Raw genomic sequence first — 20,676 nt, 5'->3', positions numbered from 1 at the left:
AAAAGGGAAACGACACCCGTCGCGTGTAAATTACGCCCCACGACCGACCATCTACCACCTGTGTACTTTCATATTTGTATCACCTATAAATATACAAGCTTGAACTAATTTCTACAAATACAGATAAAAATTAACCAAAATCGAGTGTTTTCATGTAAATGCATACATGGTGGACAAAGTACGCCACGCGCACGGTCGTGTAAAAATATCAGACGTGCCCTCTCGAATGTTAATGTTTCTTTTCTGTAAAATTGTTATCTCCTGTTTAAAAAATCTCGTTCCAGATATCCCTATTAAAAAATTTCCCCGTCTACACGTTCTAATACGACTGTCTACATGATGTGGTTGACTGATATTCCTCGTCTTCTGAAGAGATTATTCAGGCTCTTAAGGTACTTTTAGATTTAATCCCGTGGATTCCGCTGTCCTTGTTGATTTGGATGAACGCTGTATATCGCCTAAAGTTTCTGTCACTGAAGCTAAGTGATGGATATCGATCTTCTGCGAAATAATTAACAAAGGAAGAATTCTTGAAAGCGTGAGGACAATGCATTTGAATGTATAACATTTCTCAATGCCATATAAAAATCCCTACTTGAATGTTATGAGAGGAGCTCTTCAGGTTTAATGCTTGGTCAATTGAAGGTCGACATCTCTTGGTCCCGTTATCGTAACTGGGAGCCATTTAGAAAAGGAGTTCAAAAGTCAGCCTTCATATCAAGGATTTAATGAAAGTACGGGTCAAAATTCTTTCACCGTTCAAAAGGGATTTAATTGTTTAGGTAAATATGATATGCATCACAAAGAGGAGAATAGGCATATCTGTTCTAAGTGAATGCACGAGTCCGAATTGTTAATTTTTTTCTACATAACCTATGTATGGTAATGACACTTAGAGTGTTATCTTCGTTGGTTATCGCTGGTGTTATGAGTAATTATTCTATAGCAGACAATTGGGCGTAGGCTTAAGAGTCACTTCAGATCTGAAAAATGGAATGTGCCACTTATGGAGTAGCTTGTTAGTATATTTTTTGTGTGAGGCGATATCTAATCCCGATACCATTTTCCCGCTTTTTCTCATGCGCCTTATCCGTCTTGTCTTTTTTTCAGATTAGATCGGAGATAGGGATACATCATATATATGCCGGAGCATTTCTTCCAATGGTGACATCTCGGCGGTTGAACGAGCTTCAGCTACAGTGAGTTTATTTTTCCTCCAATTTAGCTGTCTATTATCTTCCGAATAATTTGGAAAACAAATTCTGTAGCTGTTGGAAAATAAGATTCCATAATTTTTTAGAAAATAACACTTTTTAATAACTTCTTTTAACTCATCATCATCATCATTAGTCAATAATCCTAAGATTGGTTTGACGCAGCTCTCCATTTCTCTCTCCTATCCGCTAATCTCTTCATAGCTACATATTTATTCTCTTTTACATCCTTTATAACCTGTCCTATATAACTCATTCGGGGCCGTCCCTTGCCCTTTTTCCCTTCCACTTGTCCTTCAACGATTGTCTTCATCAGACCATCGTGCCTCAAAATGTGGCCAACTAAGTTGTCCCTTCTTCTGCTTAATGTTTTTAGGAGGCTTCTCTTTTCTCCCACTCTCCGTAGCACTTCCTGGTTACTCACACGGTCAATCCATTTTATCTTCATCATTCTTCGGTTGCACCACATTTCGAATGCTTCCACTCTTGACTTTCGGGCGTATTATTAGTGCATTCATTTAAGTTAGCGTTTTAAAAATTCTACTTATGCATTATACTGACATTATGTACAACTACTTTTCCTTTGCCTCCATTTTTTAATCATCTAAATTTTCTATTATTCATATTATAGACTTTCCTTATAATATAAATGTTAATAATTCAACCTAATCCTAGATTTCTGAGTATATTTCCTTTGTTAGCTAATTGCCCCTAACTCTTCTATTTAATTCTCAGTATCTCTTCCTGTTGCCATCATTTGTTGCTATTTTTAGCTAATTCTTTCGTCCATAATGATCTGCAAACATCAGGTGTACTCTATTTTTACTCAATAGCTAAAATTAAATGCTGCAGTCATTGTATTATTCATTTGACGATTTTATTTCATGCTGAACCCATAAAATCACGTAAATAACGTTTAGAAAAGTTTTAATTGAACATTTATTATCATTAGCTGAAAATGAAAACATGAACGCTCGGAATTTGAGGATTTTCAAATTATATTTTTTTTAGCTAAATTTAATGTCTGGTTCTCTCCCAACGAACATTAGCAGTGAAGATTTTCTCGGGTCTTGCCCCGGGTAAGGTCCTCCATATCTCCTTCCAACGTTTCGACAAGCGAATCGCCCATCATCTTCAGGGATTCAGGAATTCAATGGCAATCCAATTCCTTGACAGCTAAACTTAAACAGTTTTTTCTTTCTATGTGGTCTCTTAATTACATTTGGGCCACGAATAGTTTCCCTTTAAGATGATGCTTTCATTTACATCTTCCCTCGTTGTTTTTTTCCTCTTTCAGCCTTCAAGATGCGTTTCTTCCCAGCAGTATTCGTCGTCTGCTTGGCCATTGCGACCCAAGCTGCACCCAAGCATGAGCTTGGAAATGATTTCCTGGCCCGTGTAATCCAACATTCCCTCAGTAAGTAAGCTGCATTTGTCCTTCCAAAGATCACAAAAGTAAGACTTCCTTGACTTCCAAATCGGAATGGTCGAAATTCGAGTGAAACATTACTGGATTAGGGAGGGTTTGGCCATTAACCATATGAAGATAGATGCCTTTACTAATTTATTCCTTTTCTAATTTTATTCCTTCATTTTATTCCTTTCATCTCTTTTCTTTATTTGAAAATCCTCATCAAGGCTGAATAGGTACATTTGTTGTTGTGTTGCATATCTTTTTAAATAAAATTCTATCTTATAATATATATTTGTTTGTTTTAATGAAATTACAAAATAAAATACGCGTAATTTATGTTTAATTTTAAAACTATATACATGTGTTCATATGTATTAAAATTTTAAGGCTATCATTCGTATAGAAATACCTAAAATATTATAACAGATTTTTTTTTCAAAAAGCTAAAAAGAAAAAGACCTAAGTGCTAAACACTAACTGCTACCTTACTTCCGCTGCCTTCAATTGGTTCGTCTTTGATTATTAACCGAATGATGAATACATATATATTCATATCATTTATTAAGGTCTCACTACTTATCTACCTCTTAAACATCCCACAAAGTGAGGCCAATGAAGTGACATTGGGTATTATATCCGAATCAGTTATAGTGGTAGTGAGTATCGGATCTTTCTCGATTGCACGTTGGCTACCCCACATATGCCAATATTTGGATCTATTTTTGGCTACCCAATGCAACATTATATAATTTATAGGTTATATGAGGTATTCTAAACGTTAACTCTGTTGGCTACCAATAGGACTTCAGATTTGACCATTTTTTCACCCTAATCTCATCACCAATTGTCAGCTAACACGGGGTGACGATGAAAACTTACTGTTTAGCTAATTGGACATGACATGCATTTCATTGGATTGCCGGGTCAAGACGCAACCTCATCGTGAAGGAGAGAATTTAGTGGTGCATCATTGGCGCGTAAATTGAACTATCCCTAATTTCCAGTGGCCGTGATTTTTTTTCACATAAATTTCTCTGCGCTCTACTTGGTGGTTATATTTTTTCTGAGAAACCACTACCTTCATAGGCCTAGACCACTATAATCTTTATAGCTTAGTGAAATCTACCGTCAGTAAAAATATTCCCTCTGTTGGAAAGTCGTAAAATTGGTCATGCCACTTCTACCTTCATCGATAAAATACCAGTAGTACAAATGCAAATTCGTGCCCATCAGATTTATGTTTATGGAATGTAATGTAGCACTGATTTCTAATACATATATCACCTTATGGTGATGGTTAGTTCGTCGAGAATTCGATCTCTATTCATTGTTTATTTTACATTAATTTGAAATATTTCACCTTTTTGCTAAAATCTCATCATATTCGTCAACTGTTTTGTAATCCATCTATGAGGGTTTGTTTCCTTGAGGGTTAGATCATATACTATATGAAGATACGCTCCTCACGTCCTGAAATATTATGAACCTTAATTACGGCTGTGTTGATTGTTACATACTTTTTAGTTAAAGTAAATTCACAGTAATATGCTGTTTATTTGCTAATAATTTTACATGTCTGCAATATTAAAATTTATATACATTTTATTTTTAATTTTATTACTAGTGTATGTATATTTAAAACATGCACGTTTAAATATATTAAAAATTTAGGACTATCATTCATATGGATATAACTGGAATATTATAAACTGCTATCTTTTTACTATTTTTTTCAAAAAGCTCCAAAGAAAGACATATCTGATATAATTGGGAAAGCAGTGGAAAAGTTCCGGAGCATCATCAAGACTGGTGATCCTAAACTGGGTCTCCCTCCGATGGACCCTTATGTAATGGATCATAGAGAAGTTGAACTTGGACTTGACATATTACAGTAAGTAAGCCCTCATAAAACTTTTCTCGTACCCGTTGAACATAATTTCAGCATGTGTGCGTTACACGGGCTGCATCTTCGCTGAAATTTTTAATCTTTTGGATCGCTTTGGATATGAATCAAATTTACATTGAAAGCATTTACATGAAGTCATTATCATCATTAGTTAACAATCCTAAGATTGGATTGACGCAGCTCTCCATTCCTCTCTCCTACCCGCTAGCCTTTTCATCGCGATGTATTTCTTCTCTTTTACATCCTTTATAACCTGTCCTATTTAACTCATTCGGGTCCGTTCCTTGCCCTTTTTCCCTTCCACTTGTCCTTCTACGATTGTTTTCATCGGGCCATCGTGTCTCATAATGTTTCCTGCTAAAGGTTTCTAGAAGACTTCTCTTTTCTACCACTCTTCTTAGCACTTCCCCGTTACTTACACGCTCAATCCATTTTATCTGGATCATTCTTCGATAGCATCTCATTTCGAATACTTCCACTCATGACTTCTCTGCTGCTGTCAATGTCCAAGCCTCGCTGTCAAGCTCCATGTATAGCATCTGGTGAGCTGTTTCCTTACTTCTATGCCTGCGCTCTCAGCTGTAGTACAAGCGGTGTTGATGAAAATTCGTCATTGAGCTCTTTCAATTTACCTTATTCGTTCTCCATTTTCAATCCATGCAACACAGCATGAGGTGTTGGCAGGGCCAGCCGTCACTTCAAGTCACGCCCCCAGTCTCCTAGTGCAGTCTACACTATTACCTCTAGCAGGAGAACGGAATTTTTCTTGCTGTTATTGTTTCAGTCATATTAGGTGAAAAGTGTACATAACGTAGCAGAGAACGTAATAAAGATTTGATGCCGACTACATGTTCGGTATTCCGAAGTTTCTATCCAATAATGTGCTTCTTCAACAGAAGAACATCGGGTTGATAATTTCCTCATCCAACTTTCCCATTTTAATGCACGCATAAAAAGTATCTGTCCCCAATTTCCTAAATTTTCTTAGACATTAATGTAGCCTCAGTTACTTTACCTAGTAGTTATTAACATTGACAGTCCAGTGAGGATCATCGTGGCGATAAGTCTTTTGTGCATTAGTTCCAGTGCATTAAAAACGCAAAGATATGAATAGCACATTTGTCGAAGCGTTGAGGAAACGATCGGAGCTGTGGAATGAGGCAACAAAGAGTATATGAGTGACAGCCAGGCGGTGGTCCGGAAACAATGTCGCGGGGATGTATGTGGATAAGGGGCACATTTCGGGGCATTTGAACCTGCTAAACCCTACCCGATCGTTGCAACCTTGAATTGCAAGGAGAAACCGTTAAATTCAGGATACTACTTTTGCAAGATTTCTTGCAAATTGATTGCATCGTAGCCAGAAAACGTAAACTTTACTAAATGATGGAGTAGTTGAGAGTACTTTCAGTAGCGGAAGTGAGATTTAGTATTTTTTTAAATATTCCTATATTTTCTTTTTTGTCCCAGCTGGGGTATAGCGAAAGTTACACGGTGCAGTGGTGGACCAAAACTGACAATGTGGCTTCCTTAGGTTAGCGTCCGATTCGAAACTTCGTTACTCTAAGCAAGGGAACGTTCTGTAAGGAGCTATAGGGTTTTGAAACCCACCTCGTACGACTATAAATGACGATAGTTAGCTCCATAAACAGAAGAAATCAATTTAGCTGAATGTGGAATTCAAACTTGGATCTTGATAGTACTGCACTGAAATTTAATTCCCTCGTGATATACCTACAGATAGCTCTTGTCTGTTATGACAATTGTAATTATGTGCTCATATTTACTCATGGTCGCAACAGTGGTTCCTCGTAAAGGTCGAATAAACTTCTTTCAGTTTGAATAAAGTTCTTTATCTTGAATTTTTCATTTTTGTTCCCCAATGATCAAGAAAGCCAAATCCAAGTATTCCTAAGACAATTTTAATCATTATCTTCGGATTGGCAGGTACCGTTCGGTCAAGGATAGGGTAAATAAACATGGGTGTGGTGATGCTAGCTAGTGAATTGGAGATAAATTGATATTCCGGCGTATTCTTGAAAAAAAAGCTTTGTTGCAACCGCTGCTTAGCATCCTACTATCCGTAATTGCACTAACCGAGGGAATTCCTAAGAGCCAGAAGCGTACGAGATACATAAATTGACTAGCGACGACCGGAGAGAAGGACGAGACATCTAGCGGCTGATTTCCAAACCTTTCAAAAGAAAGCAAAGATTTTTCATGGCTAGTCGTCCTTTTGATGTTATTATTGAATGGATAGTCTAATCCTCAAAAATTCTCCAAAAATATCCTTGAATGCAAAAATAGACGTGATTATGTTCAAGCAAAGGAGGCATTAATGAAAATGAAAGAGCTCATAAGATTTGAGTTTCATAAAGTTTTGAAGAAAGCAAATAAACCGTAAAATAAAAAAGTAAAAATTAAAAAATAAAATAAACAGTAAAATTAAAATAAATTTTGTTGTAACCACTGCTGAGTGTCCTATTACCCGTGAGGGCACTAACCGTTGGGAATCCCAGTGCATAAAAGTAGGATCCAGGAATTGTAACTTAAACCTACGAGATCCATTAAGGGCCGTTGTAGAGTCGATGCTCTTTCTGTATGATGCAAATGGGTCATTTCACCTCAAATAAACAAATGTTTGGCCATTATAGTCTCATATTTTATAACATATGTACGATTTGTGTTAATATTGATTTACACACATTTTTTCCATAATAATAAATCATAAAATTTCAAGTATTTCACCGCCTAGTTCCCCTAGCATTCAAGTAATTGACATAGGATCAAAAGGTCAAATTCCTTTTGGGGTCAAATTCTTCCTAATTCTACTGCTGGAGATAGTCTTCTGTGAAAATATGCTCAGAAAAATGAGAAAAAGAATAATACTTCTGATGTAATAAATAAAATTATTCCTCATCGTAATCCAATCACTACTGGATGAGTATGTAATCCCTGTATTGTTAGGGTAAACAATGTTTGAAATGCCTTCAATGCATAATGCAATCATTCGAATATTAATTTCTGTCCTGATTGGGTTGTTTCTTGCTTTTTCTTGATTTTTTATGCATTTCTTACAATAGTGTAAAAAATAATTGTTAAAACTAGATATTTTCCGAGCGTTTAATGCAGGAGAGGTATTTAACTGTTGCGCATAATGAGACTTTAGCAATGCTGCAGCCAATGGTTGACTGGAGTGGATGGAGGAGTAAATTCGTAGGGGATTTCATTAACCAACAAATTTCCTGAAATTAATGGTATTTTATAATGCTTTGTGGAAGGTATGGACGGTTGCAACAATCCAAGTACTCTTTTACTTCCACCGGATCTTTTGATTCGAGCTTCGAACTGGTTTCGCCGTAACGGTAATACGGGATAATTTTCCTGATTACACCGTAACGGCTGAATTGGTTGTAAACTCGACTAAAAATCCCGCAGAAGTACTGATGCTATACTGGTCGTTACAACCCAACTCCCCTTCTTCCCCCCTGATTATTGATTTCATCATTTTTCTCTCAAAACAGGGGATCTGCATCTGTGGATGACATGAGTTTGACTGGCCTTGCGTCCTTCAACACAAATACTTTGAGCGGGTCGGACGATCCACTGACGGCGAGTTTTGATGTCACCATTCCGACTGCAGTCGTGGACGCCAAGCACTACAAGTTGAATGTTATGCTTGGAGGGAAATACAACATCTTTGGAGAGGGCACAATGCAGTAAGTGCTTCTCAACGTGGATCTTTTTACTGTTACCATCATCCCTAATTTTGCTGATATTTGACCCAAGGCATTATATTCCTTAGCTATCAAAAAAACGACTGTTATTGTGTGGGCTAAGTATTCCCATTGAGTTTAAATCTTTCATTTTTTATCTCACGTGTCTCCTGATTAACAAAAAATTTGATTTGAGCCTCCGACTCCAGATGAGTATCCATCAAAACTCCACACTTTATATCTGATGTCGAGTCATGAGAAGAAATTATATACTTTTTTTCAGCACTATTTCAAATTCAATCTAATTTTGAGACGTTAAAAGTTCGTTTTTAACCTCTGAGTACGTCTCCAAAGCCATGATTCAGTTCACTTAAATTGGATTCCTCATCGTTGGACAAAGGTTTAATATTGCTAGTAGAAAGTATGGAACAAGTACTTTCAACGTATGAAAATTTTATTACATTTATATAAAACCATAATATGATTCTAGTTAAATGTCTTACGGTAATAATGACTAAAGTGACCCGCGGGAAATTCCTCTGAAATTAGCCTCTGATTGCTTAAAAATTCCCTGTTAATTATTTCGCGGACCTCTCTGATTCCAGAATGTTTTAGACAACATTTTGGACCTCTAGCAGAAATGTTTTATTCCATCAAATGCTTAAAGTTAATCTTTAAAGCTGTCTTCGTTGATAATATTTCATCGTGCAATTTAGAAAGTGGAACGTTCATTAAGTATCCCTAGCCTAAAAACAGTAAATTCTCGTGAAAGAGGAGGAATTAACTTATAATTGAGTACCTACTGTTCCGAGGTCATGCCAGCTTCCACTTTTTATCATGTTTTCTGTTCATTAGCCTCATAATACATCTAAATCTCTTGCGATTAGCTAAGTCACATTTGGAAAATCAATGTTATTGAGATTGCGTGCGTCAAACTTTGACATACGTGGCATTCATATTCGTAGTGAAAGTTTCGAATCGATTTACTTCTTATCTGTACCAGTTGGTTATGAATGTCCATCGTAAAAATACCTACTCTGGGATTTTTCGAATTTTTTGCATATGTTTACAAATTAGATTAATCGTCTAAAATTCCAATGAAATTACACTTAATTGAAAATCCGTGAGAAAATTTAATGAAAAATCAATAAGTGCCTGCATATAATACATACATACCTACCACTTGTAAAAATCCTAAAAAAAAAAGAGTTTAGGTCAGTTTTCTGCTATTTTTTATTTTTAAAGAAACATTTTAATATGCATTACATATGATACATTATAGTTATAGACAACTTCTACATTAAATAGATATGTATCACAGAGGTGTAAATTTTCCACAAAAGGTTTTCATATCAAATACTCATTGAAAACTTCTCGTTCACGCCCATACCTTTACTAATTACTTTTATAGATACCACTCGGGTAATTCCTCTTACTCGTTTCTTATCCGGGAAGCTGACTACCTTCAACGTAATTAGAAGCTGATCACCGGGGTGTATCATATTTGATACACCATGCATTAGAGAGGAAGAATAGTGCCCTTTAACCAGCATTGAGTGCTGTCAGTGGCGTAGCGAGAGGGGGGATCCAGGGGGTTCGACCCTCCCCCCCAATATAAAAACACAGTAACTTTGCTTGATAAAAGAAAACAAAATATTGAGAAATAATGAATATACAATAGATTTCTTTGACAAATGAAGTTTTTTCGATTATAAAAAGTGTTAAAATTAGTTTTTAAACCTCTACTTAGTACTCTTTTCTTCCAAAATTCTCCCCTCTGGTTTTGGACACCCCCCGAATGAAATTTCTGGCCACGCCATTGAAATTTGCCAGGGGCGGATCCCGGATTTCTTTCTGGGTGGGGGGGGGATACGTCGTAATACAAAACGAACGCAATGATAATAGAATCGTATTAAAAATCATTTTGCATATTTTTTAAGGGTCTGGGGGGGGCACGTGCCCCCGTTCCCCCTCCTCCCTAGATCCACCTATGAGTGTAGTGCATCATGTATGATACAAAATGCAGTGAAGGGTTATAAGCAGTGAATTCTATTCTTTTCTAGTGTCGATTCCACAAACTTGGGGATCAAAGGCGATGCCATTGGAGAGATGGATGCAGCTACCCATCTGCAAGTTACATCACTGAATTTGACAGTTTCTGTAGAAGCAATTACGGTAATTACTTATTTTTTATCGCCTACAGTATGGTTTCTAGTAGGGGTGAGTCGAATACATTTATTTTTTTTCGATTCCAATTCCGATTCTTTTAGATCGATTACCGATCCTCGATTCCCACTCCATCGATTCTTATTCATACCAATAGGTTTGATATTGATTTGTCTGTAGCATCTTTGTAGTTGAAATTTAAGAATTGGATGGAGTAAAATAATAAGGGAAAGTAAGTGGCCAAAAGGTATTATAACCGTAAACCCCGACTCTCGGCTGAAGACGCACTTGTTCAAAAGAAAAAAATGTCACTGGGGAAGAAAACACCGCAAGCTGAGCACGAGGATGACGGACGGAGTAAAAAAAAAAATAGTGGCGCACACGCTCAAAAAATCACCTGTGACGGTCAATTTCATATTAACCAATATATTCAGAATCAAAGAAAATATCACATATTTACAAAGCGAAATTTTTAAAACTGAGGGAGATTATTGGTTGAATGTAGTACTATGGAAATAAATTTTACGAAGTCATCCTATGCAAATGAAATGCATGTTTATGCCCCGAGACACCACGCCAATTCGAAAACCTGACCTGGGGGCAAGAAGTTTGATGACCACATGCGTTGTACATTGAGAAATAACCAATCAACTTATGTATGATTTAACATTTACCCGGCTAATTGAATGAAAAAATTTTCTCGGGTTTCCGCCCGGGTAGGAAAATGTTAGGCAGCAAATTATTTCAGTTACTAGTGGGTTGCCTTAGATTTTATTTTCTATTTCTTTCATTTCTATTTTGTTCTATTTCTAACATTTTACATACCTATGCCTCCCAATCTCAAAACTTGCTTCGCAAATAAAAATAAACTTGTGCACTTGTAAAGAAACACAACGTCTAAATTCAGACCAGCCAGGCAAAAATTTTGAAACAACAATCCTCCGTCCCGCTCGCTGCATGCCCCTTTTATTCTCTCTCCGTCAGCGCCTCCATCGTCCGTCCTGGCCATGCGTTCAGCCTCGTAACCTCTATGGCCCTGGCCAACGGGGAGCAGCAGCAGACGACAATAAAACAAATGGTGCGCGTAGCGCGCTACGTAACGCCACAAAATATTTATTTAAAATAGCGAATTATTATTTATATCCTCAGTTTTAATGGAATAATAATGAACACTTTCACCGTTTCAGACATAAATTGTTAACTTAATAATTTAAAGTACACAATGGCTCAGGTGTGTGGCGGCCATTAAGCCCAAAGCTTATAGTCTACGTACAAAATATTTATTTTCCTGGAATCGGAAGCCACAATAGGCGAGTGATTCTCGATTCCGATTCCGTGCCGGAGAATCGGTGAAATCGAGAATCGGCATTTGGAATCGACTCATTCCTAGTTCCTACTTTCAAGAGTAAGAACATCTGCCTAAGTAATTTAGCTTGTTTAAAATTACCCCTTCCGCTGCGTTCACACACACTGCGCCTGTGCGGCGGAAAAGTGAACGGTCACCGGAAAGGAGCTATGTTCACAGCAGTCGACCGGGCGAACGTAGCTGCTACGTTCTCAGCGAAAGAGTTTATAAAAACTTAATTTTTATTAGCCATTTGTCATCGTTTCAGATGAAACGCCTACCTTTTGGTAGTTTTGATACCCGAGAATTCATGTGATGTGGCCAGAAATTTACTCAGTTTTTTTCTCCGTTGTTCGATGAAAACAAGACAAGAATTCGTATTTTATCTCAATATAATTGGGTGAGGATATACCTAATTAAGAAAATATCCATTTTTATGCCACCAATTTTTATTATTTATGTATGCAGCCGCTATTACTTGTAATCATATTATTCAGATAGCACTTTTTTTTATGACTGCGCTACTAACTACTATGGTTTTTTCATTTCTTTTTCATTCAGGGATAAGTTTAGTATATTGAGAAAATGCTTTATATATGCTATCTAAATTACAGTGAAAAGTTGAGTCCATCGACGAAGTGTACCTTCACTTTCACCGCTGAGTTTTAAACATTGTTTTATTTTGAATGTCGCTTTTATCGAGCCTAATGATAACAATACTAGTGTTTGTGTCTGAAAGCATGTTCTCTAGTGCCCATCTACAACTGTTCAGTCACATATAAGTTATACTTGTAGCGAGGCTAACGATTGATTCAAGATCTGGACATAAATATCCACGTTACATCGGCTTCGTGTTGATATTTCGGCCCTTATGAAATTGAATTTGTAGATTCATGTATAGATTTATGTTTTCAACATCCCCTCCCCGCTAAGTACTCGCTCCATCCATACCTTCTGTCTCCTCCGTATCTCATCTAAAAGTTATCTCTCCTCACCCACCATGTCCAGCACTTGGTCATTTCTCCTCCTCTCTATCCATTTCACCTTCTCCATTCTTCTCCAAACCCACATCTCGAATGCCTCCAATCTTCTCTCGTCTTCTTTCCTCAGTGCCCACGTTTCCGCACCGTAGAGAGCTACACTCCAGATCAAACTCTTCAGTAACCTTTTCTTTAGACTCTTACGTAACGATCCTCTTAGAAGCTCCTTCCTGTTCATGAACGCCTCCTTTGCTAGTGCAATTCGCTTCCTGATATCCTTGCCACTGTGGCCGTTTTCCTCTAATGTGCTGCCCAAATAGTTGAATTTCTCTACCTGCTCAAGTTTTTCCCCACCTACTTTTATCTTGAGTCTCACATTCCTATAGGTTAAAAAAAATTTCACAATCAATCATAATTACAATTATAATACAAAAAGAACTTAATACATAAAAAGTACAATTAATTACCAAAACAGTCAAGGCTAGCTTAATGTCACATTCAAAATTCTGCACAAATTTATGTCGCTATCATCGACGATATCTGTACGCGAAACATTTTCCTCAGGCAAGTTTATATTTAATTCACTTGAAAGAGTATTGATTAAGATTCATATTCTATTTATATAGATGCATTCATAAAAAATTTACATTCATTCTTCTTATATATATAATATCATTTTTAGCCTTACCTTTTTTGATGGGACTAAAAAGTTCAATTTACCAACCAATGCTATTCAATTGCCTTCATCAATTTCATTAGGCAGAGCAAATTAATACTCTTTGCGACTTTCGAGCTTTTTAGCGATCTAAGAAACAGGAAAAGGGGCGCATGATGGAAATTTTGGCTCCTATCGCTGGAGGTATCCCTGAAAAAGTTTTTCTTCAGCGGTAACTTTTCATCAATTAATTATTATATTGCATTAGTGGAAAGACTCTCCGAACACCTTAAAATCTAATGCACCGTGCTTCAGTTAACACTTTTCACGCTACTCCTATTGTTTCATTACCTCAAAGGTGCTAATCATCCACTTTATTCGTTTATTCAGAGCAACATTCAAGGTCTGATGAACAATCCTGATGAAGGAGCTGCGGCAAATGACCTCATCAGCGAATTTGGACCTTCTATAGTTGATATGTACGGAAATAAGCTTGGAAATTACTTCGGCGCTATCATCATGAACATTATCAACACTAAAATCAAGGATCTGACCCTGGACGAGCTCCTTCACCTAATCGAATCATGAAAACACCGGTCTCCAGCTCACCAACAATGCCGCATTCTCTTGCTAATGCCTGGAGGGAGTACATTTGACAGATTTTTATCCTGCTTATTTTTTTATATCCACCCCTAAGTAATAAGCCAAATTATAATTAGCAAAAGAAACTTCAAATCTACCTTGTATGCTTGAAATAAAATAAAATATCAATCAGAAGTTTAACGGTGATTCCATCTTCATTCAAGGGTTTTGATTTATGGATGTGAATTCTTCAGTGAATTTTTTTGTGCATACATCTCGTTTGAGTTATTATGTATGTAAAATTTCTTGGGTTTTCCTAACAGATGCAGGTGTTGGTTGGCACTTACATTTATACGGTATCCTGTTATCACCTGTATCCTGTTAAGGGTGACTGGAGCAACTAGAAAATTGTCAGCTCATACGGTAATGAGCCTTTTCCTTGGGCTACGACATTGTTGCGGTGGATAAGCTTGCGCTTTTTTCTGACCTATTCAGCTGTACTAGTGGGAATAATTCCCATTTACTCCCAGTAGGGCTACCCATGCCAGACAGTTCGAAGGGTTGGAGCTGTATGAAAGGTAGTTCACGGTATAGTTTCACGGAAAAAAACACTGTCGGATTGGAAAAGGGAAACCTTTCCAACTATATCTTCTTTAAGAAGATTGGAGAAGGTAAAGTGGACGAAGAGAACCAACAACGAAGTGCTGGGCATTTTGGGTGAAGAGGCAGCTTCTAGTTAAGAAACGGAGGAGAAAGATGGTATGGATGGAGCGAGTACTGACCGAGAAGAGGATTGTAAAACCACATTAGGGATAGAATATCAAGGAGTGGAGGGGTAATGCCAGAATACTCCGTATGTACTCCTTTCAAGCCTACCTTGCTCGACAGAATACTTTAATCATAATATTGAGGAGGCATGATAAGATGGTTCCCATTTCTTAACGGGTTCATTTCATCTTCCCTTCTTGATAGTTGGTTTCCAGTTAGTGGTCAAATGGAATACGATGTCTCTGTTGAGTATTCTCGGTGCCAATTTAATTTATACGACATTCTTTTCTTGTTCTTTCTGCACCGTATTTGTTGCCTTTACAGAGTGTGTTTATATCCTCTTAATGTGTCCCCGACCTCGAGTCTGTGCTCTGCCAATGCAGATTTTTCTGGGTGGAATGACCAAATACTTCTCTCATGCTCCTGCTGGCGTTTCTCTATTGTACGTCCAGCCTCTCAGAAAACAACGCGAAATCTTATGGAATGCCATTGACTCCTGAGGTTTTCAGTCCAAAATTGGTCCATCACCAGAGAAATCATGGGTGGAAGCATTTCGAATGTTGCAAAAGAATGATGAAACAAATTGACTCGGTGAGGGTTAGAAAGTCCAAAGAAAAGAGGTATAAAAAATAAATATTTAAAAAATTGTTGTGTAACTTCTCTTTAAAACTCCATTTCATAATTGGCCCAAAATATTATAATATAAACATATCTTTACCTTAATGTATCAAAATTTAAAATTTAGCGGTAACTTGTAAATATTTTTAATATTAAACTATTAAATGATTTTGTCGTGCGGTGCCTCGGTTTTCCCATTGTAAATACTCAGTGTTCTACGCATTTATCAACATAGATTCAAAATAAGCCCTAACCCATAGCTGTTCGACAATATTATTGAGAAATGATTGAAGTCACGTTTTTTTACAAAGAAGGGAAAAATTAAAATAGCCATAAAACGTAGAATTTTTTTGCAATACGGTCTCGGGTATGATAGAAAAATTAATGAATTTTGAAATTTTCTTTAAAATCTCAGCCCCTTAGGGAAAAACGTCTGTTTTTTTAGAGATTAAATAACCCTTACACGATACTTTTGTACTTCTCGCTTTGAGATCGCTAAATAAGTTGCCTCAATGAAACTGAAGACCATTAGTGTGAAGGCCTTCAGATAGCCTCATCGCCCATCATCCTGTGACAATAACGCCGTGGGAATAGTACTAAAAACCAGTATTAATAAGAAATAAGGTTAAATTACTGAAAATTCAATACGTGCGCCAATAAAACATATCACATTATCACAATCACCACACAAAACGGGAAAACATAAGCACATTGCAATCCTCTAAATTATTTGGCTTGGCATAATGCGCGGTTAACTGAGTACGTATGTATGCGCAGCCAGTACGTAATTGTCCTGATTATTAGTTGACTTTTTGAGTTTTTAATTAATCTTCAAACAACTATAATGTAATTCCAAATAATTATGATCAATTATTTAAAGTTTTTTTCCGAGAAAATTTGGCATTTTAGTCCACGTAATAATAGTGAAATTGTTCAGTGAGCCCCAAAATATCTAACTCTCTCCCCAGAGCTCCCTGAATATCCAGATCATGCTCGTTAAAAATCTCGTGGTTTAACTGGGCAGTGTTGTGTGACAAGTGGACGACACCTGCTCTGTGCCATCTATTTATACCGGTGTGCCCTCTTCGAATGCGCAATCAAGTTTCAACCTTATTTCGTGGCCTCTGCGTATCATTCCCGGTGAAGCTGCCCCATCCAATCACAGTCGGGAATTGGAGGATCAAGGGGGAGGGAGACGGATAAAATGGAATTTTCCCCCCTTCTGGAAATAGGGGAGCGGGAGTTCTTCGCTTGCGATTCGATCCTTCTTTCCGATTGTTTTCCGCGATAGCGACGGAGGAGGTGGAGGTTTTCAAGTGTTGACTGCGCATCGCAATACTCTTTTATCGCGTATCAAACTGATTAATTATTATCACACCTGCGTCTCCCGTTTTCTTTCGCGTGTTAGATAAAATGACATTTTTCTGGTAGCTTGCGGAATCAGCCATATCATTTGAATGTATTTTCGCAGCTGTGCGTGAAATGTTTCGTGGTTTTCTGCATCCGTTTTCAGTTCTGTCCCCGGTATAGGACATCGAATTCCCCCTCTGAAATCACCTAAATAAATCCATTTGCACCACTAAGAACTCACTTATTGCAACTAAATAAATAAATCAAAGGATAAGAATGATGCGATAAGGCTTTTCAATTTATTCCAGGTTAATAATCTTGGTAGACAATGAAAATCATTCGCAGCCCGTGGTAATCTCCCACCCATTAGTTTGTATCGTGAAAGCTTGAGTGAAGCTATCGACCTTTAAGAACTGGCTTGGTTATTGGGATGATGGAAGAAGACATTACCTTGAATTGCTGCGGTTGTATTGTTTATCACGTTAACACTAATAGAATAACGAAAAGAAACTACTGGTATTTTCAAATGTGCTGGTATTTTTAAACTGGTATTTTTAAATATTCTTTTTCCTCTGAGGTCTAGAAATCTTGGTCACTGTATATTTGAAACCCGTGTGAGGTATAAACGGGACGTGTATGCAGACCAAGGGGACTGCATAGAGGAGTCCCAATTCCATCCCAAAGTAGGCTGATTCCTGTTTCCACTTCGGTCGCATTTTAATCGGCTTTCAAAAATGTCCGCGGCGCGGTGATGAGTGCAATGCGATCCACTTTTTTTCTAATATTTTGCATACGAATGTTTGAAATTACAATGAATAGCATGATAAAGTAATGAATTTCATATATCACATCATCTTGTGTATAAATTCCGATTAACACTCCTAATTGTACCTTAATTCCTCGTGAAACTCGGATCATTTTGTCCATCCACGACGAGAGTGGCGACTTTTGTAAACCCATACATGCGCGGTGGTTGACAACACATTTATAGGCCGACTTGAAGATCCTCTTTTGTGATATTCGTGGTGCAGACCATGCATGCTGCTTGGATTTTGGAATGGCATTTGATGGAGTCCGCTACGAATAGTTAATGGGCATTCTTAAAAAACATCTGGAGTAGGTTGGATAGATTAGCGAGTTTTTCGTATTTTTCACATGGCTCCGACTGCATAAGTTAAGATGGCCGACGGAGAAATAGGTTCGGCAAGCTTTGACCGAGGAGTGAGACAGAGGTTTCCACTATCGCGCTTACTGTTTAACATATAAACAGAGGAGATACATTCGTAGAAACAGTTATAGGAGGAAGTCTAAGTAACGATAATGATTGGATTCCCCCATGAAGTAATAGTGCGAACAATATGGCATAACGATAAATATAAAGAAGACCAAAGTTGTGCGTTTTTGTAAATTATTGTGAAGAATGAATGAGAGGCTTAACATGACAATAAATGGGCGGAAATTTGTTCAGGTGGAGCAGTTAAATAATTTCGTCAGTGTATTGAAGGAAACACCAGAATATGTGTCAGCAGTGAGCATATCAAAACATGCATCACCAAAAGAGACGTTTATTAAGGGGAAATAGTTGATAAGAGCATCCATGTGCAAGAGTTAAAAGAAAACGTAAATGAATAACGTTTAAATCTAGCGATAAGCACCTTACGTTGTGGAAACGTGGAAGATAAGGAGAATCTTGTTCGAGATGTGGGTCTGAAGGAAAATGAAGACGGTAAAATTGGCAACGGGGGAGAGATACGAGGATGTGCTGGTCATGGTGGGTGAGGAGAAGAAACATTTGGAGATACGGATAAGCAAGAGGCTCAAGATGTAGCAAGTACTCTAAGTGGATGGGAAGCTAAATTCGTGCTATTGGGGATAAATTTTAAGTAAACGGGGTTGGCGGAGGAAGAGAATGGTAATTGTGGTAAGAATAGAATATTATAGTCAGCAGATCGGCCTTGTTGTGAATTGAAAAGGGAAGTTTATTGTAGGAGGGAGAATCTAGCGATTTCATCGATGGATTTTTCTTCCTCATAGACTAATCCTCCAAAATCGCAAGAATAGTAATGGCTTTGCCTGGTTTCGCTATTTAGTTGGGCCCTCTTCGCTTCCATAGCATTGAGGTGTTTTTCCCCGTCCCATCCCTTCCGAACCTATCCTACCCCAGAGGCGTCGACGGGCTCCTATCGCGGCGGCGCCTCTTTCCTTTTCCCTTCCTCTCCAGCCCCTCTCCCCGGGTGATCGGGCGTATAAGTCTCTGACTTGTTTCCCGGCCCCGGTGTGTTGTATCCCTGAAGGGCTCCCCTTGAGCCCTCATTCTCTCTGATTCTGAACAGATTCAGTTGACCTGCAAATGCTCCACGTAAACCTATCTTCACGGTAGAATACATACAATAATAATACAAATTGTAATCCTGATTCATAAATTGAAAAATTTTCTCTTGAAAAGGGAATTTGTGTATTGCGGGTCAGTGGCGCAGCGAGGGGGGTTTTGGGGGTTAAAACCCCCCCAGAGCTCAGAGAAATATTTAAGTTTAATCCATTTTACTTAATTGGATTGATATTACTAATAGAAAGGGTAAGGGTTAATAAAATATCCCTCAGAAAGCCGTAATACTCACCATTTTGAACCGTTTATCTTAAATTCCGCAATTTAATAATCTCGCACCTACCGCTTATCCTGGAGGGTATTCCATACCACCACACACCCCGGTATTAGTTACACCTAAACCCCCCCCCAGCCTTAATTCCTGGCTGCGCCCCTGTTGCGGGTGACTTATATTTATCACCGTGGCTAGTCCCGGTATACTTAAAAACAGTCAAGAGCGAACACCTCTTGGTGTTCAAAGTTCGGGCTTTGCTCTTTAGCTGCGGCGCAGTACGTACGACTTTGACTGCTCGTCGCATCATAAACTCAGCAGACCAGACCATCCTATCCGGTAAAGCCCACAAATTTCTGAAGGAAAGAATAACAATTCTGAAGCTTGGCTCTACCAGATATCGAGGGATCCGGGTTCGCATCCCGGTCCAGGCGAATGACTTTTTCTCTGTGGAATTTTCGCACGAATTGAATTAGGAGGTTTGCACTTTCCACTTTTTTGTCACAATTAATCAATCACTTAAAAAGTGTAAAATATTTGACGAGATTAAACAAATTGTCGCCAAATTTTGTTATATTCCATAGTGAATTCACTTTTTATTACATACTCGAATTTAGCCGATCTTAGTAGATTATTTACCAAATATATAATTATTTGTCCAGTAGCCTTCACTTAGACCTAATTACGTACCTATATATTTTCTTTCTTATATAAAAATAATAATAATTCATCCTTAACCCTCCTGCAAAATAAACTCGCTGATGAAACTTCGTAATCTTGAAGATATTTTGATGCATTTTGATTATGATTTTCCGTCTCAACATTCTTCGCACCCTGTGGATCAATAAAAGGTCATATGAGATTTTCACTAGATCATCATTGCACGATACTTAACTTATTTTTAGGGATAAAAGAGAAGAAAAACTGCAATCGTAATATTTCTAAGCCTAATACTCACACGTCACTCACCATAAGAACCTCTTTTCAAAACTTGCACAGGTCTAACTAAAGGTCATATAAAATTCGGAAGCGAATTCCAGTTCTATTTATTAATGCTCTAGAACAGGGGTTCCCAAACTGGGGGGCGCGCTCCCCTGGGGGGGCGTGCAGAAAGTCCAGGGGGGGGCGTGACACCCAAATGAAATAAATAAAAAAAATACAAAAGTAATTTCCTCAGATCTTTGAAATAAAGTCTTTCTAAGTTTTCATAATTGTTTTTGTAAAATTTCAATAAAGTTGTAAACTTTATCAAAGAAGGTTACAGTTTTTAAAACTACAAAACACACAACTTGTACGAGAACAAGTACTTGTACAATTAGGAGTTGGTATGTACGGCACCGTGGAAATAGGGTATTGCAAAATGGA

General features: G+C 37.7%; 1 protein-coding gene across 1 annotated transcript; it reads left to right on the top strand.

Moving 5' to 3' along the window:
- The first annotated feature begins 1,115 nt into the window (after nucleotides 1-1,115).
- Nucleotides 1,116-14,179, top strand: LOC124161304. Its single transcript, XM_046537612.1, has 6 exons — nucleotides 1,116-1,199; nucleotides 2,512-2,631; nucleotides 4,369-4,519; nucleotides 8,059-8,253; nucleotides 10,314-10,425; nucleotides 13,787-14,179. The coding sequence occupies exons 2-6, from the start codon at nucleotides 2,520-2,522 to the stop codon at nucleotides 13,982-13,984; spliced, it is 768 nt and encodes a 255-aa protein (XP_046393568.1). The 5' UTR covers nucleotides 1,116-1,199; nucleotides 2,512-2,519; the 3' UTR covers nucleotides 13,985-14,179.
- The last annotated feature ends 6,497 nt before the right edge of the window (nucleotides 14,180-20,676 follow it).

Source organism: Ischnura elegans, chromosome 6 (genome assembly GCF_921293095.1).
Source record: "Ischnura elegans chromosome 6, ioIscEleg1.1, whole genome shotgun sequence".
NCBI classification, from domain to species: Eukaryota; Metazoa; Arthropoda; class Insecta; order Odonata; family Coenagrionidae; genus Ischnura; species Ischnura elegans.
Note: the sequence above shows the minus strand (reverse complement) of the source record. Positions and strands in the feature narration are given on the sequence as shown.